At 36.0% G+C, this 24267-nt stretch overlaps 3 protein-coding genes across 3 annotated transcripts; 1 reads left to right on the top strand and 2 right to left on the bottom strand.

Annotated features, from left to right (window-relative positions):
* On the bottom strand, positions 1-6518 carry LOC143539142 (homeobox-leucine zipper protein REVOLUTA-like). The gene is made up of 18 exons (XM_077032542.1): positions 6148-6518; positions 4888-5047; positions 4729-4811; positions 4535-4625; positions 3900-3995; positions 3687-3800; positions 3335-3418; positions 3098-3253; positions 2950-3024; positions 2743-2849; positions 2483-2645; positions 2089-2283; positions 1928-2008; positions 1718-1852; positions 1292-1626; positions 1097-1202; positions 871-1020; positions 1-278 (listed from the first exon to the last, which is right to left on the bottom strand). The coding sequence occupies exons 1-18, from the start codon at positions 6387-6389 to the stop codon at positions 129-131; spliced, it is 2523 nt and encodes an 840-aa protein (XP_076888657.1). The 5' UTR covers positions 6390-6518; the 3' UTR covers positions 1-128.
* Positions 6519-16444: 9926 nt separating this feature from the next.
* On the bottom strand, positions 16445-17237 carry LOC143539130 (uncharacterized). The gene is made up of 2 exons (XM_077032534.1): positions 17117-17237; positions 16445-16875 (listed from the first exon to the last, which is right to left on the bottom strand). Exons 1-2 carry the CDS (start codon positions 17235-17237, stop codon positions 16445-16447), a joined length of 552 nt encoding a protein of 183 aa, XP_076888649.1.
* Positions 17238-22107: 4870 nt separating this feature from the next.
* Positions 22108-23247, top strand: LOC143539128 (uncharacterized). Its single transcript, XM_077032533.1, has one exon. It carries the CDS (start codon positions 22108-22110, stop codon positions 23245-23247), a length of 1140 nt encoding a protein of 379 aa, XP_076888648.1.
* Positions 23248-24267: the final 1020 nt, after the last annotated feature.

The following is a 24267-nucleotide window of genomic DNA, read 5'->3' as shown; positions in this document are numbered from 1 at the left end:
ACACTCTTAAAATCAATCAAAGTTCTAATTTTTCTAATACAACCAACAGATGGAACCAATGCTTCTTACACTTCTATCCAACTGGTTCTTTACCAATGGCCAAAAAAAACATAAAAAAAACATAAAGATTACAGAAATGACCAATTCACAAAAGAAAAGGCAAGACAATGGACACTACTTTCATCTGCTGCTAGAACCTTCCACGCGATCGCTTGTTCGTATGTTACATGGCGGCCCATTGTTGACATGCAAATTCCACCAGGTATATGAGCATACCCCTGAAAATCCCACATAAAGAATATGCATATTCAATTTCTTTGATTGAAAAGATACATAAAAACATTTAACTTTTTACTAAAAAGATGCATAAAAACATTAACTTTTTACTAAAAAGATGCATGTTTCATCATCTTTGACCAAAAAGATGCGTAAAAACATTAACTTTTTATTAAAAAGATGCATGTTTCATCATCTTTGATCAAAAAGATGCGTAAAAACATTAACTTTTTATTAAAAAGATGCATATTTTATCATCTTTGATAAAAAAAAAAAGATGCATAAAAACATTACCTTGATACTAAAAAGATGCATGTTTCATCATCTTTGACCAAAAAGACGCATAAAAACATGAATGTTTTACTAAAAAGGCGCATGTTTCATCATCTTTGATCAAAAAGATGCATAAAAGCATGAACCTTTTACTAAAAAGATGCATACTTCATCATCTTTGATCAAAAAGATGTATAAAAACATGAACTTTTTAATAAGAAGATGCATAAAACAAGATCTTTTACTAAAAGATGCCTAAAGATGTTATCTTTTTCGTTACAGATTTACCAAATGCCATAAAAGAAGTTGCATGTGACATACCTGTTGCATTATCTTGGCAAATTCGGGAACTAACGCCTTTCGTCCCGCATCGTCAAACATTTTGTCTAATGTGATGTCTTGTAAAGAAATAAGAGTTGTCTCCAGCATGTCAAGACCGGCTTGATTTGCAAATATGAAAACCGGTTGCGACTGCTAATCACCGAACACATTTTATTAAAAATTTACACCTTTTCCGGAAAAAGATAAGCACTTAAAGTTATTATACCTTTAAAGAACAGCACAAAATTGCATCCTGATGTTGCCAAAGATCTTTCAATAACGACTCCCCAATCACCGAACCCGAGCTTAACAAATCGGCTCCCAAATGATACCTTAAAAACACAAAAAAAAATCAAATCAAAGATGATAAATCTTGAATTTGTATTAAAAAAAAAAAGAATAGAAAAGATGATAAATTTACGTGTAGCTTTGGCAGATCCACTGAGCTAAAGTGAGTGCTTCAGGTGAGCCGGGAGACGGTTTGGGGCCCACATTAGGGCTCAAACCCAAAGGGGATATAGCCATTGCGACTCTTTGAACCGAGTTGATCACGCTCCTGACATATTGTCTGGCCATTGTAGCCACACTTTCGGCTAGACTATTCTCAAAAGGAAACTGGAACATGATTGTTAAAACCGATCTTGTGGTTTGGCATGTTGACACGTCAGTTGAACTGTTAACCGCAGGTGTCACGTCTAGACTCGAGGTTAGGTCGAGCGTTCTATGCGTGGTTACCAATGCATTTTTACCATCACCCTGGTAAACAAGAGCAGTTAGTCAACTTAGTCAAAGGGTCAAAGGAGAGAGAGTAATCGAGAAGAAAAAGAAAAGAAATTATGAACTTAACTGGTTTGGGATCTAACGGGATTATGCGAAATCCCGACGGTACGAGCGGTGCATCATCGGGGAACATTTCATCGACGGGAGCAAAAATGAGTTCGGAACAAGCTCCCACGGCATGCTCGTCCATTCCGTTGCATAACTAACATTTTGAAAAATAATCAGAAAAAAAATTTAAATAATAAAGATAATTAAAGAAAGGTATAGAAAAGTGAACCTGCAAGAGATGAATGTCACGCGACATAAAAGGGTCCTCTTGACCAAGTGGTTGACCTTCTAGTCTTACAACTTCGAGCATCTACCCGAAAGTAAAATACATGCACTCATATAAGTATATATTATATAACATAAACACGGAAGATATGTTTTATTAAATACCTCTTCGTGTTCAATTGTGTGACCAAGTGGCATGATAATTTGGTTGCCAGTGAAGCGTGTGGGCCTAATTCCAGGATATGTATTATTATACGGGTTGGCTTTAACCGATGCAGCAGAGTATGCATCTACGTTGAAGTCGGCCCATTCTGACCGGTGCTCACGTAGAAACCGAACCAACACTGCTGGTGGCACGTTCTGAATGATAAATAAACAAAATAACATTCAAGAAACGCCTCTTAGCTTAATATTTTTTCCCTTTAACATGGAGCGGATAGTGTTTAAATATGGCAATTTTAACCATTTACTAGTGAATGAGTCATTGAGTCGATTAGATTTATGTTCATCACTAATGGGTCAAACAAGTCAAATAAAAAAATACGAAAAAAAAACTCACTTCAAATAGCATAGAAGCTTTAGCACAAAGAATCCCTCCAAGATTCATAGAGTTAATAATATTCTTTGTTGAATTCACTGCAACGATAACGTCTTCAACACCATCACAATTCATTAACGACCACCCGTCGTCACTAAATCCATTCACGGCATCATTAAAGCCTCTATAACAAAGCCAAAAGATATAAATCAAATTACATAAATTCCAAAAAAAATGTTTCAACTTACAAACAAAAATCACAAACTTATATTGTAGTTTACCTGCTTAATCTTTGACTTAACGTTCTCAAAACCGCTGGTTGCCTTCCCACTCCATAAACCACCTCTCCACTAGACTCCTGAGCTATTTGCCTAATATACCGCAACGCCTAAAATCCAAACTCAAATAAATAAAGACTAAAAATGAGTATAAAAATCATTTTACCATGAAAAACTATTAAAAGGGATTTGAAAACAAGATTTACTAACCGCAATGGTCATTTTTTGTGCTACAACTTTGGAAGATTCATAAAGTGGACGAAGAACCTCAGGCACACTCCATGCCTAAATAAAGAATTTAACTTTTTTAGCAACAAGTCGAAAACTTGTGTTTATTAAATCAAATACATTAGATTACCTCAAGATTTAAGTGATCAACTATGTGTACAATGGACCCACCACCTTCACAAGGGCGAATAAGGTAGCCACTTGGCAAGATTTCCGCTCTTACAAATTGAGAAGAAGCAACCGGATTCGGGCCCGCGACAGAGCCCAATAAGGATCTCTCACACACCTTAGATATACGAAAAGCTGATCAGATTTAAATATAATGAAATTTATAAAGAGAAGGGTAAAATGGTAATTTTGGACATACCACAAGACTTCCATTTTCTAAACTTGTAGTGTATCTTAAGGTCCAGAAATCCCGTGCGGGAGCGAGCGTAGTTGGAGCAAAAGTCTAAAATACAAAATCATCACATTAAATTTAAAAAAGAACTCCATAAAATGTAAGAACTCCTACTAACCAATCATTTTTTATATTATATATTTAATATTAATATTATTTGAGTGTAGTTTTGTCATCTATGATTACATATATGCAATAACAAAATTACATATAATAAAATGATTGTTTGTTGACTAATTCTTGTATTATTTGAAAGTTCTGAAATGATCCTTATACTATATGCATATACATACACCTTTAATTATCTATTTATATTTACCTGCGTATAAACAAGTTCAATTGTCCCACCATTTCCAGCAGGAAACATTGTAAAAACTTCAAGGTTTCGGCAATCACGGTACCAAGAAGGACGATCTTTGAGGATCTCTACAATCTATGAATCACGGAAATCGGTTATAAACTTATAATATAAAGAAAATCGAATCTGAAATTTATCCTTTTGAATTGTCAAGATTGTGAGAAAATGTGTTACCTTTGTGGGCTCTAAACTTACGAGACCGCAGGCTCTAGCTGCCACTCCACTGCAACACTGTGAAATGGCAAAGATCCCAACCGAATCCGGACCAGGCTGCAAAAAAAAATGATTTTGATAATTTGTCATTTAATTCAAGATTGTTATGAATAAGTTTAGATAAACCTTTTATAACCAGATTAGACATTTTAATCGAGATTATTACAGATGATAGAAAAATAATGCGAATTCGGTAACCAAATTAGATAATGTAATCAAGATTTTACAAAATTATCAAGGTTGTTATTAATAATACGAATTATATAATGCAATCAAGATTGTTATGCATTAGTTACAGAAAGACTATTTTTATAACCAATTTAGACATTTTAATAAGATTGTTAACAGATTGATCAATTATAATACCAATTATATAATGTAATCAAGATTGTTATGACTCGGCTAAAAAAACTACTTTTGTAACCAATTTACATTGTAATCAAGATAATTACAAATCAGTTAATAATTATACAAACAAGATTGTGTAATCAAGATTTTACTAATGCACAAAAAAAAAACTTGGATAACAAGTTTTAACATTTTATTCAAGATTATTGTGAATTAATAAAAATAGAGTTATAAGAAAATATAAAAACCTTCATCCCAGGCATCTGGACCCAATCAACAGCAGTTCCCGTGGCCTTTGAAAGGAACTCTGCCAACGTCTCTTCTGCAATCGAGAGGAGTCTGCCAACATCACAAATCATAATATTCATAATAATAATCAGACCACATAATTACCGAATAACACAAAAAAAATAAACTTTATTTTACGAAAAGACAGAATTACCCAGCCGGGTTATTAGCATCTCTTAAAGAATGCTGTGGAGTGGTGATCACAGGTTCACAGCTCGCATCAGTAGCTGCCGAACCCTGACAACATATCAAATTTTTATTAAAAAAATAGCTTTGTTATAAAATTTCGGGGTATTGAAACTTATTTATGTACCGTATGCAATTGTTGGCGCATATATCCGTTTTCACATACAAGCTGAGACACTTGTTTTTGCAGGCGATCGTTTTCCTCCATTAATAATTTATTCATGGCAGATAGCTTCTTGTTAACTGTCTGAAGCCTAGAAGACTCTTTTCTTTGCTTCTCCCGACATCTAAATGCGTAAATAACATTACTAAATTGTATCAAAATAGCCAATTTTGTCAACATTCTAATCTAAAAAATGGTAAAATTGCATGTTCAATCTAACTAAATTATCACATATGCAGTGAAATTTAAAGATTCAAATTTTCTTTACATCATGTTTTCATTAATCAAACTAACACGTATTTAGTGAATTCAAAGATCCAAATTCTCTCTACATCTAAGCACAACATATAATAAGATTAAGGTTTAAACCTCTCTCTACATCTAAGCACAATATATAATAAGATAAAGGTTTAAATCTTTAAGCAAGTTTACCTACATTCCATTTCCGTAACACATATGCAATGGAATTTAAAGATCCAATTTTCTTTACATCCAAACACAAAATAATAAGATTAAAAAATAATAAGATTTAAGTTAAATTTTTAAGCAGTTTGACCTACATTCCATTTCCATAATAATCAGTTTATCACATATGCAATGGAATTTAAAGATCCAATTTTTCTTAACATCTAAACATAAAATAATTAGAATAAAGTTTTAATCTTTTAACCTGCATTCAATTTCACTATTAATCAGTTTATCACATATGCAATGGAATTTAAAGATCCAATTTTTCTTAACATCTAAACATAAAATAATAAGAATAAAGTTTTAATCTTTTAACCTGCATTCAATTTCACTATTAATCAGTTTATCACATATGCAATGGAATTTAAAGATCCAATTTTTCTTAATTTCTAAACACAAAATAATAAGAATAAAGTTTTAAACTTTAAGCAGTTAACCTACATTCCATTTCCATAATAATCAGTTTATCACATATGTAATGGAATTTAAAGATCCAAATTTTCTTTACATCTAAACACAAAATAATAAGTTTAAAGTGTAAATCTTTAAGCAATTTTACCTTAAGCAATTTTACCTACATTCAGCTTCCCTAATAATCAAATTTTCACATATGCATTAAAATTTAAAGATCCAAAACTGGTGCAACAAAATTGGAAATAAAATAAAAAATCATAATTTAACATAAACCAAGAATATTTAATTACAGAATCTTGTTTATTTATAGTTATAGTTATATATTATATATTATAGTTATACCTTCTATTTTGAAACCAAACTTTGATTTGTTTAGGTTCTATGTTGGACAAAATAGGGTATTCTCTGATCAACTGCTGTCTTCTCAAAGAACTAGGTTTTGGGCACTCTGCATAAACTCTTTCCAAAGCTTCAACTTGTTCAGTTGTGTACCGGACATATTTACCATTATCTAACTGGTGTTTGGTGATGCTGTTATTACCACTGATCTCTTTGTACTGCTGGTGTTCAACTGCCATAGCCATTTTTAACCAAAACCCACCTCAAAAATCAAAACTTTTGGAGGTTGATTGAATCTTTTTTACAAACCCACAAACTAAACCTTCAAGAAAATGAATCTTGAGCAAAAAGATTCAATTTTGAAGTTGAATTTAGCCAAACCCACAAAAACCCACCTCAAAAATCAATAGTTTTGAAGGTTTATCAAATTATTTAAACAAACCCACAAAGAAAACCTTCAAGAAAATGAATCTTGACCCAAAAGACTTGATTTTTAGCTTGATTTCAAGATACCCACAAAGACAAGCATTGATTTTGAAGTTGAATTTAAACAAAACCCACAAAAGCCCAACTCAAAAATCACTACTTTTGAAGATGGATCAAACTATTTGAGCAAAAAGATTTGATTTTTAGCTTGAATTCAAGAAACCCACAAAAAATATATGATTTTTAGCTTAAATTCACAAAAAGAAAAAAAAAAGATTTGAAGCTCTCTCAGACTTCTTGATGTGTGTGTTTTAGAGGTGAAGAAGAAGAAGATGCAAGATTTTAAAGGTGGTTGAAACCCTAGACATGAGGTGTGAGTTTTAGAGGTGAAATGAAGCAGAAATGTTTTAGAGAGAGAGAGAGAGAATTGAACGAGAATTTAAGGAATTGGAGTTGGAAATAGAGACAGGATTTTGAGATGTAAAACAAGAGAGAGAAAGAGGGTGGTGTTGGAAATCCAAAATATGACAGAGTTATATGCTGTTGCTGACTTGCTGGTGTGCAGCCTCAGTCCAGGCTTTGGCTTATGCTATATTAATATTAATATTTATTAATTATTATTATTATTATTGAACAGCGAAAGACCACCGTTAGCTGGCCTAACTCAGTCTTACTGAGCATTTAAGCGTATCCAAGTTATCTTCAGTTCAGGAGAAAAACCTCACCCGTCCGAAGGCCCATTAACGGTAAAACCTGAATGCTCTCAGGATCAAACCAAATATCACAAATATCTCGGTATTCTTTTATTGAGTCACTCATGTCCTCCCAAAGTGTGTTTTGGTGGATCGAATCTTTTTGCATCACATTGGAAATGACATTTATTATTATTATTATTATCATTATTTTTCTATTCTATTTTTTAATACCTAGTAAAAAGATGTTTTGAACTATATACACTATTTGAATGAGTATTTTTGAGATGAGATGTCAATCATTTATTCTTATTTTAACTTACCTAAAAAATCATGAAGAAACCATCACTATTGATATTAATGAAAAACTTCATTAATATTATGCTAATCAACTAGAGAAGACAACTTCATTAATTTGTGCATTTGTGCTTGGGTGTGTGACTTTTGAAAGGTTATGTTAGAAAACATGGAAAAGTTGCATCAAGTTATTTACCTTGTATTTTTTTTTTTTTTTTGAAGTTAACAATGTTTCAAAAATACTACTTTGAACTAGCATTGTTTGATGCTTGGGTTTACTAACTTTAACTGAGATTCTTAACAACACAGGTGATCTCATTTAACTGGATTCTTGACAACACAGGTGATCTCATTTGGGGTCGTTTATGTATCCACGCAATCGATTATAGTAACAAATGGATATCGAATTGTTTTAAACTAAAAGAGTTGAGTTATAGTTAGTCGAGGGGTTAGTTTGTCTCACTTTGTTTACTTATGACGGTTTATTGAAAATATTTATTATTAATAATATTATTTTTTTTTTTAGGTTAAGATATTTAAAGACTTCAATTTAATAAGTGAGAAGTCTTGAGTTAGGCTTGGTGATTTTCTTATATATTGATGGGTTTCCTCATTAGGGTGGAATGGATAAGATCGGGTGTGTCAATAACCCGTCAGACGTCGGTTATCTGAATTAGCCGTTAAAATAAAAAAGAAAATTTTATTATTACTTTTTAATTTAGAAAAGAACAAAATATTTACTTTTACACTCTTGATAAATAATTTATTTTAATTTATTAATTGCTTTTAAACAACTATAAAAATGAATATTCTTTATTACATGAATCTTGTAGGATCAATGTAATTATAGCTTTTTTTCCTAAAAGAAACAATAAAAGATTTGAGAGATGGGGTGGAATTCTTTTTTGTATTAAATTCGGATGGCAGGGACTCACTTTATTTGGGTCAAATCCAATCTTGACGCAGCTCAGCCTGGCCCATCACCTCCCCTACCATTAGGCAGGCATTAGCCCTTAAATTATATTATTATTTTAATATTTTAATTTAGAAGATATATAGTTGTATTTTATTATTTTATATATAGAGAAAAAATATATACACAATATGGGCTATGTATATAATAAAAACTCATTTGAATTAAGAAAGCTCATGAAAACCGTACTTAATATCGTTTTTTTACATATATAATATATTTTGTTACATGTAATACAAATCATTGAAAATTAAAAAAAAAATTGTTTTACTATTTTTTTACATTTTTTTTAACTTTTAAGCATATTATTTAAGAGAGATAAAATGTAATTTTACTTTTATATTTTTTATTAATTTTAATGTGGAACACAAGATTCAAATTTTAATTAAAAACATGTTGTTTAGAATGAGTTTCTAGAGTTATCTAAACTCAAATGGATTTTTATTTTATCATAACCCGTTCACTTGATATAGATAATTGCTTTATAAATGTGAGAGCATTCTCAACATTTTCATATAATTGTGGGTGAGCTCTTTATATTTAGGGGAATTTCCTAAAATAAGTCAAACTAGGAGAAAGATTTCCAAAATAATCCAATTTTTGAATATTGTCCAAAAATAAGTCATTCAAAACTGTCGGCGCCAATGCATTTGGTTTCGCGCCAACGGTTTTCGCCCACCACTGAATCTTTGATACGTGTAAAGTGACTGGCACAGTCCGATAGTTTTACTTTCAAATCTATCTCTCCTGATTATTTTGGTCTGAAATTCGTATTTTTTTTAAATTCGTTAGACCAGACGAATTTTACGTGAATTTCGTATTCGGAGACGAAATTAAAAAAAAAAGAAACATGCAAAAAACATCATCATCACATTCAACATCTTCGTCTTCTTCATCTTTATCTTCATCTTCTTCTTCTTCACATCCTCCCTCCGCCGCCACCGCCACCCATATCCTTCCTTGACGAACTCCAAGAGCTCAACCTTTTCCGGCAATTGCGGTGGCTCGCCGGAAAAAGTTGAGCTCTTGGAGTTCGTCGGTGTCACACCCCAATTTAAGGCCTAGGAGTGTGACCCACAATTTGGTACCTGCTTTGTAAATATATCAGAGTTTAAAGTGGTAAAGCAGAAGACTTGATTAAAATATTATTATATTCAAAAGACGGGAATAAACACCCGTTGATTGGTACAAAAAGTGTTTGGATGACAAAACCATAATTTACATTATTTTAATAATAAAACATCCACTAAGCCATCAGATCGTCTAACGGCTATCCATCATCTCCAAACATCTATTCTTCATTACCTGTAAAACAGTTTATAAAACACGTCAGCAACACATGCTGGTGAATACGTTGACACAAAATAATTTTGATACTCAATTATCCCTTCGAGACATCGTAGGCCTCGGCCCAACGTGGCTTAGGAAATAATCAAATTCTGAAAGTCTGAATTACTATTATAAACTGCAAGTCAACTCGAAACCACTCAGCGAACACCGCAGTGCTCAAGATCGTAGCCATTACCTATGTACACAAGATTATCCCCATCAAACATCGTAGGTCCAGCCCAACATGACGGAGGCATAATCAGGCGTGGTGCGGTGCGCCAACCGTCTACCCACATATGAAAGGATCCAGACAAACGTATACGATAGCCTGAGGGCCAGCGATTACCTTTATTTATAAAGTTTTAGGGATACATAATCCCATGTAAACATTTAAAGGCTTGGTTTATAAAGTTATAAAAGGTGGAACATTTACACCTTTCTTCTTGATCAGTGTTTCTCACTGATTTGTATTTTCTTGTTACCTCGGACCTATAGTACGAGAATAACTTTTATAAATACTAGATCAACGATCTAGCTTCAGACCTTTAGTTTGTTTGAATAACATTAACCTTGATATTCATTTCTTTTTATAAAGCATAAGGGCCTCCAGTCCCTTCTTTATTTATCGTTTATACACCACGTTTCTTCTTCATGAAGAAACGTATATATCATGTTTCTTCTTTCATAAGAAATATTTATAAAAATCTTTATATAAATAAAGAATGATATTTCATCTATAACTTCGTCTTATGAAATCTATATTTCACTTATTATATGATCAAGGTATGAGTTATATCCCCGACTAGGGTTTAAGCCATATATAATAAAATAATCGGGCAAAACCCCTACCTTGTATAGCTTATTTATAGGAAATGCCTAGGCTTGACGCGGACAACACTTCTACTTGTCGACAGGAAATCGAGAGAACAAACAAACAACACTTCTTTCCCTTACACGTACTTCGAGATAACGAACATCAGAATATCGGTATGTCGGGTTCGTGGCACGAATTTCGAGAGTATAAGAATGATTTAGAATGTGATGGATGGATGGAAACTCATCCCGTGGCTGCCTATTTATAGGCAGAAAAAGTCCATCTTCTCGTCACGCGAACTGCTAGTAAACCGCCTTTGACATTTCTTGTCCTTCATGTGTCGCGAAGCATCCTTCGCATCGCGCGAAGTAAACCTATAGCTCTGGTGATTTGACAAGTAGGCTTGCCATGTGTCACCACGAGGTGGCACGTGTCCTATGATGTGTTGCCACGTGTCGCTCAACGACACAGTTACTTCATCGTTGATTCGCGTTGTGCGAAGAAACAAGATTTTAGATTATCCATTTTTAGTCCTTGAACTTTGGTAGCTCGTCACGTCTTGGTCTCACTTCCATTGTCCAAAAATACTAATGCGGCTCGTGGCGATGCGAGCGTGCGAAGTGCAAAGTGCGTCATCAAAGCGCCACATTGTGCCCATCGCCCTTCGCTCATGCCCGTGCACGTCGGGTGCTTCGCACACTCCGCTAGGACCACTAAGAGTGGTTAGCAACATAAGAATATAACTATGGGAATTTTCATCCTTATAAAATGCTTCCATTTTCTTTTCTTCCTTTCATGTGGGATGGGGTTTCCTTCTTTATTTTCTTAGCATGAAATACTTTCATTTCTTTATCTGATTGCTTGTCTTAAAATATTTTTGGCCCTTCATCTTTATTAACTTGTCAAAATTGGACCAAATTTTCGTGATGTTACAGTTGGGGAAGGAGATAGGTGGCGGCGGCGTAAGGAGGATGTGACGAAGATGAATAAGAAGATGGTGTTTTTGCATGTTTTTTTGAATTTCTTCTCCGAAGACGAAATTCACGTGAAATTCGTTTGGTCAGACGAATTTAAAAAAAATACGAATTTCAACGGAGGTGATTTTCAGACCAAAATTATCGGCGAAGATAGATTTAATTACAAAACCATCGGATTGAATCAGATGCTTTACACGTATCACTAAAATATTGGAGGCCAAAATCCATCGGCGGGAAACCCAATCTCACGTCGGCGCTGATTTTCATCGGGTTATTTTTGGAACTTGAAAATTTTTAGCCTTTATAAGATTCTCTCTGTTCAAAAAGTCTATTTTAAGAATTTTCCCTTCATATCATATGGTGTAGTTATGAGTGAAGGTAATTGATAAACTTTTGTTGATTGAAAGTAGTTACTGAGAAATATTGTTCACTCTTTATAATTCTTTAATGTTTATTGAAAGTTGTTGTGAATGAAAGAGAAAGAAAAAATAATGATAAAAGTATATAAACATATTATTTAATTGAAAAATAAAAAGAAAATATAAAGTTTTTAGTATAATTATATAAATCTCTGAGGTGTTATGTTAAAACCTGAACAAATGTGTAATTTTGTTTACCGTAGTAGTAGTAGCAGCAGCAGCAGTAGTAGTAATAGTGGTGGTGGTGGTGGTCGTGGCGGCAGCGGTAGCAGCAGCAGCAGTAGTAGTAACGTTTTTTTTTAGCTAGTGAACTTGTGGTGGAATGGTAAGGGAGAGACCTGATGTTTCATATAACCCAGGTTTGATTCATGCCCTTATCATTTAGTTGCAGCGGTACCAGGTCGTGATGGGAGACTAGGCGAGTAGGTGGCATTCACTAGTTAGATCATTTAACTGAACGAGTTTTATCTCACTACATTGTCGTGTCATCGGGCTGAGTGTTCACAGGTGTTGGCCGTAGTTGAGGGTTTTCTCCGGATCAAAAGACGAACGTATCCTGATGTAATGAATTTAACCCTGATGAGCTGATCGGGGGCGATTCCATCTTTTCTATCCAGAGGCGGCTTTTAGCTGCGAAGCCCTTTCCCCAGTAGCCTATTTAAAATATTCGTTTGCAGTTAAGAAAAAAAATAGTAGTAAAATTTTATACATGCATTAACATATCAAACTTAAACTTATTTAATTTAAAAGTCATAGAGACAACATTATATATCTGCATTACAATATTTATTCATCTTCAAACACAATTTAATTTTAGTTTATTTGTATTTTACGTTAGACACGAGTCCGTTAGTGAATTTGATGTTTGGACCATTAGCAAACGACTATATAGGAATTTATAAAAACTCACCAATAAATACCACACTAAGTTTTTTTTTTTTTTTTTTTCACAGACCATTCACTAATGGATTCATTTTCATCACTCTCACCATCATCATCATCATCATCCTTCAAGGCCGATGAGATTTTTGTCACAACGATTGTAACCATGACGCAATCTTTAGTGTAATAAGCTGAAAGGTCACATCCAAGAACAAGAAGAGTTCGTAAAAGTCGGGATCATAAAGCTCCTAATAATTGTCTTGTGCGTGACTATTATCCCGATAACTGTATATACGCCGATTAAATGTTTAAGCATTGTTTTCGAATGAGCCAACAACTATAAATTGAGTTTGATATAAAAGTCATACCATATTTTTATGCAAATCCAACTAAAACATTTGGTCCCATACGAATAAATAAAGTGTTTGGATGATTGAATATTAAGGAATATATATACAAAGGCCTTGATCCTGGACCAAGGTGGATGACAACACAGCATAATATGGTTTCTTAATTCCAGACCAACATTATACAAAATCCATTAGCTATTGTAAGTTGTAGCATGGTCCCTCTTTACATTATTTTTCTTACATATTTTTCTAAAATTATATTTGTTACACAAAACAAACATTAAAGCTTATATAATAACACATCTTATGTTCATAACATTATCACTTTATGCAATCTAATGTATTTAAGTTTTCTTTAATCATATGCGAAGCGCTTATCGACCCGTGGTAGAGCGCCGGTTGTTACACACTAATTATATTTAATAATACAGGCATGGCCCATGAGCATGGAATGCGCGATCCGCTAATGTTTGTCATGTATTAAGGCAAGGACAGGTAATTCTATCCATGTCATTAACAAAGGGCTATGTAAGACTTCGAAACTTTCATATAGCTTGGATATCTTTCTGAATCGTGTGGAGTTCATTTTTAAATTGAAGTGTTGCGCATGTAAAGAAATCAGTAATCAGATAAGATAGAAAGTGATTTTATACGAATGAGAACTTCTCTTATGTGAATTCGATGCATAAAATTCGAGATATGAAATTATACCAAGTGATTTTCTTATAAAGGTGTCGAGCCGACATAAAAATTAGGGTAAAATGCCATAATGTCATAGGAACAATTATGACAGTTAGGGTGTAACCGAGGCAATTGCAAAATCCTACCGATATGCATGTTGTTATCGGTCTTCAATGTTGTTATCAACCTTCTAGTTTACTATCTAACTTCAATAACCAAGTTGATACCAGTGGTACTATTTAAAGATCATTTCTTATGCAATTTTTAACCATCCATGCATATATGATGTGTTTTTAATGAAGTACTTTTATGGCAAAACTGAAACTACTTTTACAACACCCCATAAGGGCTCGACCATTTTATCCTTCCATGGCACAGCCAAGAACCCGCCAAGGGGCACCGACCTTTGAAACCCCCTCATGGTGTCGAAACCATAAAGGTCCCTCAAGAGCGAAGTCATAATAGTACTGGACAACTATATATTTCACACCTACTAACTTACACCAGTCATCAATGCATATTGTGATTTATTAGTTGGTCTACAAGTAAATTACTATTACCTAAAGTTGTATAATGACACTAAATCACCAACAACCTACACGTCACACGGATACCAATTGGTCTCTACACTTGTGTGTGAGTTGTATTGCGGGCGTGGGTGTGAATCTTGGTATGACACCAACTTGTAATTAAATTCATGGATTTAGTGTAAACGAGTTTGGTTGAACCTAGCATTAGTTTTGTAAATTAAAGGGGTTTACTATGTTAACTCTTTGTTTGGTTGTGTCTGAGTCTACTCGAAAACACATTGGTTATGTCCATATTCATGTATGACACACTTTTCAGGTTTATATTATGGCTATCAAACTCGTAAATAAGACCCGTTTAACACTCCTAACTAAATATGTTGTAAACTAAAGAGGTATTTCATTGGCTTATTAAGATAATTTTTTAATTATGGACTTTAGGTTTATGAAACAAATTAAGCATTCTAAATAATACCTCACATATGAGTTCTTAAAGTAACTTATTTAACGTATATACACGTTAAAGAAAACTTATTGTATGTGAATAACATAACAGATTGTATAAATAAGCTAGCATAAGTATCTCTGAAGTTGATCTTTCTTTAGTGTGTTAATGACTTTTAGTTGATTTTACGATGTATTAATCATTTGAGAAAAAACACGCGCATATATCATATGTATGTGTGTGCCTGTATGCATGTATTTGTGTATGTAGTCTCACACTACATATATGACAAGGAAAACATTTAGTACTAGTGTTTTACAAGATATTGTTCACAGTAAATATTAAAGTTCAAGCTAAATCGTGACTTAGTACAATAGTGATTACAGAGCAAAAATGCTACAAACTTGTATTTATTATTTTATCAACATATGATGATCATCTAAATAATATACAAGGAGTAAACATTTTAATTTTCAATACGTATACGTATGAATGGTTCACGTATGACACAAGTATAATAAGTAGGACGATATTGTATAGATGAATTAAACATGTCATATTCACGTGTTGTTGGGTCGAAGAACAAGAAACTTGAAATTTTCATACGAACCCAATATTTATATCATACAGGTGTTTGTGCTAACATTTATCCGGCGTTACTTAGTTGGTCATTCCAAAAAAAAACCCAATTATTTTATTCGTGTCACCAGTCTTAAATTACAAAACTACTACAAACAAAATGCCTATACAATAATTTCACTTATACTAAACTTCTAGGTTTTAACATAAACCAATTTTGAAATAATACACCCCTCAAAAAATTTATAAAAATGAACATATTAACCAATGAACCCTCGAGGTAATTGACATGATAATATCCCGTTTAGAAAAATGCATTCACGGGTATGAATCTAAACTGGCCCAACTCATTTAAACAAAACTTAAACGCGTAACTTTTATATTATTATCTCTCTAATATATCATTTCCCTTGACAACAATAGTATATGTATGGTTAGGCTGTGTGCTATGGTGAGGGGTTTCGAAGCCCCTCCACAGTGCCACGTCAGCGTCACATGGGCACTGAGGGCATCGAAGCCCCAAGGCATAATGCCCCTCTATGGTGAGGGCGCTTCGAAGCCCAACATTTTTCTTTTTTTGTTAAAACAAAAAAACCAATACAATAATATATAATACAATAATAAAAAAATACAATAATACTAAAATACAAAATAAATTGAATAAAAAAACATATAAAAAAAATAAAGCTATTTTTAGTCGTCGTCCTCGCCGTCATCTTGCTTGTTACTCCAAAGATGTTCAACCAAATCCGATCAAAGGTTGAAATTCGTTTCCCTTTTTCATGTTTTTAATATATTAGCAAGTTTCTCATCTTCGTTTAGTGTACAGATCGGCTCTGGCTCATCGTTGTACTCGCCTTGGCAAACTGCTCTACCCGAGTCCTCCAATATCATGTTATGCAAGATAATTCAAGTGTACGTTATGTTTCTTAACTTATCCATTTGTAGAAAACGAGCCGGTTGTCTAATGATAGACCAACGTTTCTTTAATACACCGAATGCCCTTTCGATGTCTTTTCTTGCCGACTCGTGTTTTTTCTTGAAATACTGACGTTTTTCGTCAGTCGGGCACGTAAAGCTAAGAACCAATGTGGCCCACTCCGGATAAATACCGTCGACTAGATAATATCCGTATTCGTAGTTGACATCGTTCGTGGAAAATGAGATGTCGGGTGAGATTCCGTCTGTGAGGCGGTCAAAAATAGGGGACGCATTAATCACAGCTATATCATTGTTTGCACCGGGCGTCCCAAAAAACGCATGCCATATCTGAAGATCAAATGATGTAACCGCCTCAAGAATAACTATTGGGCCATCATGATCACCTCGATGATATTGACCTTGTCAAGCAACAGGACAGGCTTCCCATTCCCAATACATGCAATCGAGGCTACCAAGCATCCCGGGAAAACCGTGTCTTTGATAATGCACCTCGTATATTTTTTGTACGTCGCTTTGAGTCGGCTTCCTCAAATATTTTTTATGATATAGTTGTGGAATACCTAAGTTTAACAAATTTTATGAAATTCATGCTTAAAATGTTACGGTTTTGAAATAAATAATTAGAATATTAATACTCACATTCGCAGAATGTGTGAAGCGCTTCACGAGCCACTGTCGGCGACATCTGTAAGTACTCTTCCATAGCGTTGCTCGCAGTCCCGTACGCTAGTTGACGAATTGCTGCCGTGCATTTTTGCATTGTTGAATATCCTGATTTACCTCTCGCGTCTGCCCGTTGTTGGAAGAATGCATAAACGCTTTCTAAATCACCAACTATTCGTAAAAATAGTTGGCGACTAATCCGAAAACGGCACCGAAATCGTTCCGAATCAAAAGTCGCATCCGGCGAAAAATAATCTTTCATCAACCGGTCATGCGCACCTACACGATCCCGTTGAAGATGAGGGCGTCTTTCTAGTGGTTGTGAGCTTTCGCAATTCTAGACTACGAGTCGGGCAGCCTCTAGAACGGCACTAAATATCGCTTCATGCTCTGAGTCCGAATTGGAAATATCGTCGATAACGGGCTAGAAGTCGTGTGTGAAAGATGAGTCGGAAGACATTTGAGGAGAAAGTTTTAAAAAGTTTAAATAGGAGAATGAGATGTTTGTAGAGATTGGGTGAATGGTGTGTGTGTATATATATATAGTATTTTATATTATTAAATTTTTTTAAACGGTCATAAAGCCGTTGGTGGTGGGCCCCCCCCTCCCCCCCCCCTCCGCACCCATCGTCCCCTCCACCCTTCCCCCCTCCACGCCCCTCTACGGTGTTTTCCCCCCACCCCCCCCCCCCCCTCCTTCCGCGCCCATAATGCACAGCCTTAAAGACCGAAAGATATTTCCATCATTTACATTTGCCAAACAATTTAGTTGTTGGCTCTCCAGAATGAAATCTTTATCTGTGATTGTGATGGATTATAATTAAATTCTTCTGATTTGACAAGATAATGATTTGTTTTCACGTGTAATGTTTTCTAAAAATGTCTTGTTTAATTTTTATTTTTAAGATAAAAACCAACAAAGTTCAAAACTGAGATTACTTCAATCGAGATTACATTAATAGAAATCATAAAGCTAGATTTTTTTGGGTGAGTGGATTAGAAACCCTATCCTATTGATGTTAATATATATTGGCTCCGTCTAGTTTGGTTGTGTCTGTTATTTTATATCATCACAGCTTTAGAAAAATCGTCCGAGAGTATTACGGATGTATTGATTAAGACCAGGTTAAAAATACAAGAGATAGAAAACACATTTGACTCCGATGAACAAATACACCAAACACAACGTCTAGCTAACTAATGCCACAAGATTAGCATGGTAGTTTTACCATTGTCAAGTAACACATGCAAATGTATACGTGTTACATATTTTATCAACGACTCGTTTATAATGTGTTCTATAGTCATCTGACGACGAATTTACTAAATCTTTTTCGGAGTGTGATACAAGTAAAACCAACATTTGATGGTTTAGAATGTTTTCTTTTCAAAATTATTAGTTTGTACCGAATATTTAAAAAATGATAAAATGGTGTTTAATTATAATACACATTTATAACTGACTATTCTAAAATTAAATTAAATAAATATTAAAAGTTAAACAACCGTAAACTATCAAATTATAGAACCGTGAAACTGATAACTTAGGATATGTTTGGTTGGAAGTAATGGAATGAGAGAATAAATTGAATAGACAAGCGAATGAAATGAATCATTATCATTCCTTTGTCTTATTTGTTTAATCTATAGGAATGAAATCAATTATTAATTTTTATTGTTTGATATCCAAAAATATTATAGAAATGAAATACAAATAATAAGAACACTCATATCTCAAAATAATTTTTAACCAAAAAAAAAAAAACCTACAATGGCGACGATGGTAGCTCCGGTGATGAAAATGGCGGTGGCAATAGGGGCGGCGGCGGCGGTGTCTGCGGAGTTGGTGGTGGTGCCAAACTGCCAATGGTAATTGTGGTGGTGGTTGTTAGGTGGTAGTGTTGTTGAGAAAGTATGGTGAAAGAGGAATGGAATGAAAAAAAAGAAGGGGGGGTGGGAAGGAATGGTTTTGATGGAATGGGATTCCATGTGTAATGGATGATTCCATTCCATTTAGTAACCAAACACCATTTTTTTTATTCTCACGTAATGAATCATTCAATTCCTACTATCATTCCTGCATATCAAACACTATCTTACTTAAGATACAGTAAACAAATAATAATAATTACATTAATAAGTAACTAATCATCAAGTTATTACCAAAAAATTTTAGTTTTTAATTTTAAAATATACAAGTAATTATAAATTAGTATAATCGAAAACTTTTGTGCCACAAAAGTTTTTTAGGGTTATGACTTTGACTATTTATGTATTTAATAATTTTATTTTTCAAAAAAAATGTATTTAATAATTTCAAGATTTATTTAAATTATTGAGTTGGTTTGATCGTTGATGGAACACTTCATCGTTCATGATATACTAATTAGCCAAAGTTTAAGTCCCCGTATTAATATCTTTTTTTTTATTTTTTTGTTATAGGTTTTATTTGTTTATTTCTTTTAAATATGACAAAATTATTATTTAGGTTTAATTCTTGTACATGTAATGAACCTAATTCACGTCGATATAATTCGCATCGAGTCGTCGTAATGCCAATGTTTTTGTTTTAATAATGTTAACTTGACGGAACTATTTTTTGGGTTTAGTTCTGAAACGTAACAACGTTATCGACACCGACCAAATGCAACGACTGTGTTTTGCCGACCGAATAAGCGTTATTTTTAAATATGTAAAATTTTGTATCGTATGCTATACGAGTATCACCACTATTTTTGGTGTTTACTAATGTGTATTATGGGTTTGATGTATGTATGGTACAAACCTAGCTAACACCAACAGAATCTGTGTCTGTCGCCGCAAAGCCAGCGGACGGCTCCATAGTTTCATAATAAAAAGTGAAGTGCATTTTCTACTATTAGTTTGGCGCCGCAGGGCCGGGCCCGTTTCCTTCTCGCATTCCCTACTTTCCGTCCACATCTTATATTATTATTTATTAATTAATAATAATAATTACTTTATCATTAATTTCTCCTAATCTGATAAAAAGCTAAAACTCTACCACAATAATTTGATGATACAAATAAATAGTTTTATATAGAGATATATAATGCCTTTTCACAAGTGTAACATGATGGTAGACACGTAACGAGTGTCTATACTTGCGTAATCAGGCCTAGTGTCCATATGTGCGTAATGCAACATTGAATGTAATTTTTTTACAATTTCCTTTTATGAGTTTTATGCGATTATTTTAATCCAGCCCTTTTCGACCAAATCCAAAAAACTCTACTTTAAGAATGGACTCATTTGAGTCATTTCATCCCCGTAGAGGGAGGGTAGCAAAGCTACCCGCGGATCCATCAACCAACCCACGGATCCATCAACCAACCCGCGGATCACCAAAAGACATCCGCGCAAGGAACAAAAGGATTGCCGAAGCCATCCACAATTCAAGACACTTCGTGGAACTCCGTCATAACCCGCGGACGGTCACGCGAACATCCGCGGAAGGAATCCACAAATAATTCAAGGGATTCATCATACGCATGATCCCCACGTGATATGGAAAAACAGTTGTAACAAACTACCTCTAGAAGATTCCCTCAAAACCTCCTGATAGCGGCGTCGGCCAATGAAAAGAAAACACCTGGACACGTAATGGCCATCTCACGACGTGCACAGATAATGGCAACACCATAAACGGGTCCAGGCTGTCACATCCAATAAAGGCCCGACACGTGTCCATTCGGGCAGAGAAGGAATAACTTGATAGTGGCAACTCCACCAATCACCTTCCCTCTACCTTCGTCTATAAATACGAAGATCATATCTTCAAGTATACACACACACACTCTCAAGCCTTAAGCAATTACATACTGTGTCTTACTTTATTACGATCAAAGTATGATACTTATTCTCACGCCGGAGGGTGGTTACGGGAAGACCCCCACTCTATCCTTCTCGTAGCGAGACTCAACGGTGTTCTGTTTTACAGGCATCAGCTTAGATCTGTTCTTATCACTTCAGCATACCCACATCTGGGGAAATACCCGATCGGACTACCCAGTTTGATCTAGTGTTTCTTCATTGGCGCCATCCGATTTTAGCTAGATACACGGTTTTCTACGATTTTTTCGATTCACTGTTATCTGAAGATGAGTTGGAACCAACAGCCATCTGCTGCTCCGGCAAGACCCCGTCGTACTAAAATTCTGGACGAATCAGTCCATGAAGGACAGGTGTCGGAGGAACCTCGTTGGAGCACCAGAACTCCTGCCTTCGAAAACAGGACCGGAGAAGTTCCAAGGTTTGAAGGCTTTGCACCACGTAGGAATACCAGAACCCCGGTCCGAGAAGACCGGACTGGAGAGTTCCCGAGGCACAAAGTCACTGAGATCCAACGGACCAATCAAACTCCGGCTCCGTCTTCCGGAGCCGGATAATTTCCCATATACAATGGGGATGAAACGAGAGCTTATCAGGCCAGATCTGGTAAAAGCATTCTCACCCCAGAAGAGTGGTACCAACAGGAAAAACATCGGTTGAAAGAGGAGTATGAGCGAAGAGTGAGGCGAGATCAGGTCCAAGCCAGGGCGCTGACGTACGACTCGCCATCTCCGTCTCCGCTACCGGTACGACGCATTCAAGATCTAGAGTTGGAAGACAACTCTCGATCAGCTGGTCATTCACTGGCAAAGAGCCGTGAAAGAAGTTATCACACCCAGCGTACTCTATCCCACAGAACTCCACGGGATACTCGACAGAGAGAAACGTTTCAAGAAGATTACGCGAGTGATGGTAGTTAGGACTATGGTAGGGAAACCTCCAGCCGTCCCAAGTCGTTAGTCAAACATGCTGAGTACTTCAGCGATGCGGAAGAAGACTTCACCAAGCCATAGCGCCCCGCTGCGTTCGGGAAAAAGTCGAAGTTCATTCCGCTGATAGCAACCGATCCTTTCCCAACCAACATCAAGATCCTGAGCAATTTGGGAAAATACAATGGGATGACTGATCCGAAGGATCACCTGTTGAACTTCACAGCGGTTGAGGGAGTAAGCGGATGGACTCTGCCCTGTTGGTGTCATATGTTCGCATTGACACTAACAGGAGCAGCCAGAGAATGGTTTGAGAAACTACCGGACGGTCAAATTAGCAGTTGGGACGACCTGGTAGCGAAATTCTCGCAACACTTCAGCCAGCAGCGTAAACATACCAGAGATGCGTCGGAAATCCTGAGTGTTATCCGACGAGATAACGAATCACTGGAAAACTTCATCACCAGGTTCAACTACGAGAGCTTGAATATTGGTGGAATCAGTGAAGACATGCTGCGGGGAGCGTTCCGAGTGAACGCAATGAGCCCTGAGATGGTCAGATGTTTGACAGGCCGAGATGGCATGCCCCAGACTTGGGACGCGATCATGTCCACGACCAAAGTTTTCGAAACCACAGAAAAATTGTTAGGACGAGAGGCGCCCAAACAACAAAAAAGATCCGAGACAAGGAACGCTCAGACAAAAGAGAAGGGTTCAATATGGTCAAGGATTCAGCCCCCGGAAAGCTCACCCAAGCAGTTTGATGCCAGGTCACTGATCGGGCATAAACAAAAAGATAGAACTGCGGGCAAGTCCGACCGGCAACATTGGATCCCCTTGAAGAAAACCCCGTCCGAAATCTTAACAACAGAGAACATCGAATTCAGGAAACCTCAACCGCTGGTCAAGCGAGTAAACCTGAATCTGAACAAGCATTGCATGTTTCACGAGGACATTGGATATGACACGAATGAGTGCATAAGCTTGAAAAATGAGATCGAGTCCGCTATCAAGTCTGGAAAACTTGATCATCTGCTAAAAAATGTGCGACAAGGTCTGCGGAATAACGCAGCTCCCGCAGACAAGGGTCCCCCACGAAAGCAGATCATGGATTTGAATGTACACATGATCCAAGGGGGACCCCCTCGGAAGTTCAAGCAGAGGGAAGCAGATGAAGATGAGTGGAAAAATGAACCTGTAGTTTTTCCAAGAGTGAAAGAAGGGCCATACATGAAGCAACCTCTAATCGTCACGGCTTTGTTCGGTCACTATCGGTCTCAATATGTCTTCTTCGATACTGGAAGTACGTCTGACATAATGTACGAATAGTGTTTTGAGCAGCTAGATGAAGAAGACAAGGCCAAGTTGAAACCTGTGCACGCCCCATTGTCCGGATTTGGGTACGAGGTTATGCACCCCAAGGGGGTCATAACATTCCCAGTCACACTGAGTGACGGGATCCACTCAAGGACCGAGGATGTCGAGTTCCTCGTCCTACCCGCGAGATCCAAACATGACATAATCTTAGGGCGGGAAGCAATTGGTGATTTCAACGCCAATCCTTCCACAGCACACGGTGCAGTGGGTGTTCCCACGCGAACAGGAGTAGCAATCATCCGATTCAACAAACATTGCTACGCAACAGAGGGATCGAAGCCTGCGAAGGTACCCAAAAAGGCACTGCGGACAGAACCCGAAAAATGTGTTGTCAATCCGGAATATCTATAACAAACCGTCACAATCGGGGCAAGTATTTCATAAACGGTGCACGTCTTTTTGAAGAAGTTGCTAATCAGAAACGCAAATATCTTTTCCTGGAAGCCTTCGGATATGACAGGCGTCCCACGAGATATTTCAGAACATCGGCTGCGGGTCAACCCGGCGTATACAACGATCGTCCAGAAAAAGAGGAAGATGGGTCCCGAACAAACAAAAGCCATGAACGAGCAAGTGCAGGATCTGTTGCATGCAGGGATCATTCGCGAGATTCAATACCAAACGTGGGTCGCGAACTGTAACATCCAACTTTTTGTTAAATAATAAATGACAGAAAGTTTTGTTATTAACTGTGTGTCGTTAAGTTAGTCGTGTGTTAAATGTTTGGATAAGGATTTGAAATGGGAATGGAGAGTGAGTGGTGGGACCCATACCCCACTATATAAACCCAACCCACCCACCATTTAACCATTTTGTTCTCCCTCCCCACACACTAAAAACACACATACACACTTCTTCTCTCAAACACCCGGATCCAAATCCAAGCCAAAGAAGGGTGGAATCTCGTGTTTAACATCGTCAAGCAACAAGAATCACGTCCAGATCTACGTTTTGTCCATATCTGAACTCGAA

Source organism: Bidens hawaiensis, unplaced genomic scaffold (assembly GCF_021521415.1).
Source record: "Bidens hawaiensis isolate Kalapana, Puna unplaced genomic scaffold, B.hawaiensis_p1.1 tig00011798_1, whole genome shotgun sequence".
In the NCBI taxonomy this organism is placed as follows: domain Eukaryota; kingdom Viridiplantae; phylum Streptophyta; class Magnoliopsida; order Asterales; family Asteraceae; genus Bidens; species Bidens hawaiensis.
Note: the sequence above shows the minus strand (reverse complement) of the source record. Positions and strands in the feature narration are given on the sequence as shown.

What these genes read in the sequence shown, in the direction of transcription:
- LOC143539130 (XM_077032534.1), bottom strand. Translation starts at nt 17,237, where the DNA reads ATGCAAAAATGCACGGCAGCAATTCGTCAACTAGCGTACGGGACTGCG. An exon ending in GCTTCACACATTCTGCGAAT is followed by an intron (nt 16,876 to 17,116) that starts GTGAGTATTAAT and finishes TTGCTTGACAAG; the next exon opens with GTCAATATCATCGAGGTGAT.
- LOC143539128 (XM_077032533.1), top strand. Translation starts at nt 22,108, where the DNA reads ATGACTGATCCGAAGGATCACCTGTTGAACTTCACAGCGGTTGAGGGA.
- LOC143539142 (XM_077032542.1), bottom strand. Translation starts at nt 6,389, where the DNA reads ATGGCTATGGCAGTTGAACACCAGCAGTACAAAGAGATCAGTGGTAAT. An exon ending in TCCAGATGCCTGGGATGAAG is followed by an intron (nt 3,996 to 4,534) that starts GTTTTTATATTT and finishes TTTTTTTTGCAG; the next exon opens with CCTGGTCCGGATTCGGTTGG. An exon ending in TCCCGTTAGATCCCAAACCA is followed by an intron (nt 1,627 to 1,717) that starts GTTAAGTTCATA and finishes CTTGTTTACCAG; the next exon opens with GGTGATGGTAAAAATGCATT.